This window comes from Neophocaena asiaeorientalis, unplaced genomic scaffold, assembly GCF_003031525.2.
Source record: "Neophocaena asiaeorientalis asiaeorientalis breed wild unplaced genomic scaffold, Neophocaena_asiaeorientalis_V1.1 scaffold44, whole genome shotgun sequence".
Lineage (NCBI taxonomy): Eukaryota > Metazoa > Chordata > Mammalia > Artiodactyla > Phocoenidae > Neophocaena > Neophocaena asiaeorientalis.
In genome coordinates this window covers 967,674-970,754 of record NW_020173678.1, presented here as the reverse complement: position 1 = coordinate 970,754, position 3,081 = coordinate 967,674, and the positions used below count along the sequence as shown (strand labels likewise).

The 3,081-nt window shown below is 63.7% G+C and overlaps 1 protein-coding gene across 1 annotated transcript in view; it reads left to right on the top strand.

The window, feature by feature from the left end:
- Window positions 1–3,081, top strand: part of LOC112402608 (kinesin-like protein KIF21B) — a 37,779-nt gene that overhangs the window by 17,625 nt on the left and 17,073 nt on the right. The window contains exons 8-13 of the mRNA XM_024749624.1: window positions 18–207; window positions 1,017–1,080; window positions 1,160–1,360; window positions 1,704–1,785; window positions 2,065–2,158; window positions 2,907–3,081. Coding sequence (XP_024605392.1) covers window positions 18–207; window positions 1,017–1,080; window positions 1,160–1,360; window positions 1,704–1,785; window positions 2,065–2,158; window positions 2,907–3,081 — 806 coding nt within the window. The remainder of the gene's footprint in view (window positions 1–17; window positions 208–1,016; window positions 1,081–1,159; window positions 1,361–1,703; window positions 1,786–2,064; window positions 2,159–2,906) is intronic.

Sequence of the window (3,081 nt, the reverse complement as noted above, 5' to 3'; positions counted from 1 at the left end):
CCCGCCCCTCCTCCCAGGGCAAGAGGGTGATCGGGGAGGATGGTGCCGAGGGCTACAGTGACCTGTTCCGGGAGAACGCGATGCTGCAGAAGGAGAACGGGGCCCTGCGCCTGCGGGTCAAGGCCATGCAGGAGGCCATCGACGCCATCAACAGCCGTGTCACACAGCTCATGAGCCAGGAGGCCAACCTGCTCCTGGCCAAGGCCGGTGAGTCAGGAGCGCCAGGCTGGCTCCGGGCGCGGGTGGGCTGGGACCTCCGCCCCCCACCCAGCCCGGGACGTGGGGCGTGCAGGGCGGCGTTTTCTTTCTCTGAAAATGCGATCATATGTACTGTCCTCTGACTCCCTTTCCACTTAGCATTACGCCGTAGGGATCCTTCTGTATTTTTTTTTGTATTATTATTATTTTTGGCTGCATTGGGTCTTCGCTGCTGCACGCGGGCTTTCTCTAGTTGCGGCGAGCGGGGGCTAGGCTTCGTTGTGGTGAGTGGGCTTCTCGTCGCGGTGGCTTCTCCTGTTGCGGAGCATGGGCTCTAGGCGCATGGGCTTCAGTACTTGTGGCACGCGGGCTCTAGAGCGCAGGCTCCGTAGTTGTGGTGCACGGGCTTCGTTGCTCTGCGGCATGTGGGATCTCCCCGGACCAGGGATCGAACCCGTGTCCCCTGCATTGGCAGGCGGATTCTTAACCACTGCGCCACCAGGGAAGTCCCGGGATCTTTCCGTATTAAAAACATACAAGCCTACTTAATGCTCTTCAGCTGCACAGTGTTCCAAATGTGATGGCAACGAATAATTTATCATAACAGCCTCTAGTGATGGATATTTGCTTGTTTCCAGTCTCGCCGTTAGCAGCTGCGCCTGTGTGTCTCTGCGCCCACAGACAAGTCCCTCTTTGATAGATTCCTCCTTGAAAAAGGCCCTGTTGGAGGAGACAGCGGTATAAGACCACCAGCTTGGAGCTAAGGTCTTTTCTGTACTTAATATCTTAACTGTTCTTCCTCCCTGCCACCCCCTCAGGAGACGGCAGCGAGGCCATCGGCGCTCTGATCCAGAACTACATCCGGGAGATTGAGGACCTGCGGTGAGTGAGCCCCTGCGCACCTGGGCGCCCTGGGGCCGAGGCAGTGCCGCTCACCCGTCCCCCACCCTCCCTTCCGCAGGACCAAGCTCCTGGAGAGCGAGGCCATGAATGAGTCCCTGCGTCGCAGCCTCTCTCGGGCCTCGACCCGGGGTCCCTACTCCCTGGGCGCGTCCCCGGTCGTCCCGACCGGCTCCATGGAGGACGCCGCTGAGGTCATCCGCCGAGCCAAGCAGGACCTGGAGAGGCTCAAGAAGAAGGAGGTCAGGCAGCGGAGAAAGAGGTGAGGGGAGGCTCCCCCCAGGCGGCCCCCAGGACCCTGTGTCCAGCAGGGGCTGTGCGTACCCCGGGTGACCTGGGGACTCAGTGGGCGGGTCTCATTTGTGGGCAGAAGCCTCCCACCTTCCTCTGACGCTGGGCTTTCCCCGAGGAGAGGGAGGGTGGAGTCCACCCAGGGTTCATTCTGAGTTGGGGGCCAGGGAAGAGCAGTGGATCCCTGCAGAACCGGAGTCCAGCCCCATACAGGGCCCTAGAGACGAGGCGCTCTTGCCCCCCATCCCCCCGCCCCACCCACACACTGAAGGCTGGTCAGTACCCTAACCGGTCCACCCTTCACTCCTGGGCAGCCCAGAGAAGGAAGCCTTCAAAAAGAGGGCAAAACTCCAACAGGAGAACAGCGAGGAGACCGATGACAATGAGGCCGAGGAGGTGAGGGTCCCCCGCCCACCTCGGGCCGCCCCCATGTCCCTGCCGGGGTGCGGGTCGCCATGACATCCTTGCGCCGGGGCGGGGCTCCTTACGCCTCGCGGTATCTGACTGGTCACCATGGTGACGTCCATCCTTCAGCCCCGCTTCCCAGCTGGGGGATGGGGGCAGGAGACTTCCATAGAGGGGCTCTGCCCAGGCTGTTGGGAGGCGTGGGTGGGAGGCCCCCCCAGCACCGCGCACCCCGCATTCCCCACCCTCCTAACGGCGCCTGGTGCCCAGGAGGACGAGGAGCCGGAGGAGAGCGGCCGTGAGGACGAGGACTCGGGCAGCGAGGAGAGCCTGGTGGACTCGGACTCCGACCCCGAGGACAAGGGTGCGTGCGTGTGTGCGTGCGTGCGTGCTCCTGGGTGGGGCTGCCCGGGGCGGGGCTGCCTGCCACGCAGGCGCAGAGAAACTGCTGCGGCAGCGGGTGTCCCGGCCGAACTTAGACGTGAAACCAGTAGTAGCAGAAACAACAGGGACGCGATGGCAGCAGCAAACTCTCACTGAGCGCCTGCGGGTGCCGGGCACTGAGGCGAGCTCTACCCTTCACGGGCCTGGCCTCTGCATCCTCACAACCACCCTGGACGGAGGTGTTAGGTCTCCTCCCTTCGTCACCACTGAAGAGCAAGCTCACGAGGGTTGGTGGCCTCCCCGTGTGGGAGATGCAGAGCTGGGCCTTGGACCTAGGTCTGGCTGGTCTGCAGCCCACTCCTCTAAACGGGACGTGTGTCCCTCAGCTCTGCTCCGACCCAGAGTCCTGCTGGCTGCTCTGGGTCCTCTCCCTCCTCCAGCCCTGCTGGCTCCCAGGTCATCCACGGCGAGTGGGCATCAGCCTCTGGGGCACAGCAGAGGCGGGTGGGACGCCTGGTCGCCCCACCCCCCAGCTCCCTGGCCCAGGCCCGCGCTTCCCGGGCAGCTCTTTAAGGGTGTTGCCACCTGGCAGCACTTCCCACCATGGGATGTGTCACTTCCTCTCGCCACTGGTCACTGAGTGGTCACGGCTGGCCAGGGGAAGGCCCGTCCCCTCCACCACGCCCCTGGCCCCCGGCCCCCGGTCCAGCCTGTCTCTGCCCCCACAGAGGTGAACTACCAGGCTGACCTGGCCGACCTGACGTGCGAGATCGAAATCAAGCAGAAGCTGATTGACGAGCTGGAGAACAGCCAGCGGCGGCTCCAGACGCTCAAGCACCAGTACGAGGAGAAGCTGATCCTGTTGCAGAACAAGATCCGGGACACGCAGCTGGAGCGGGACCG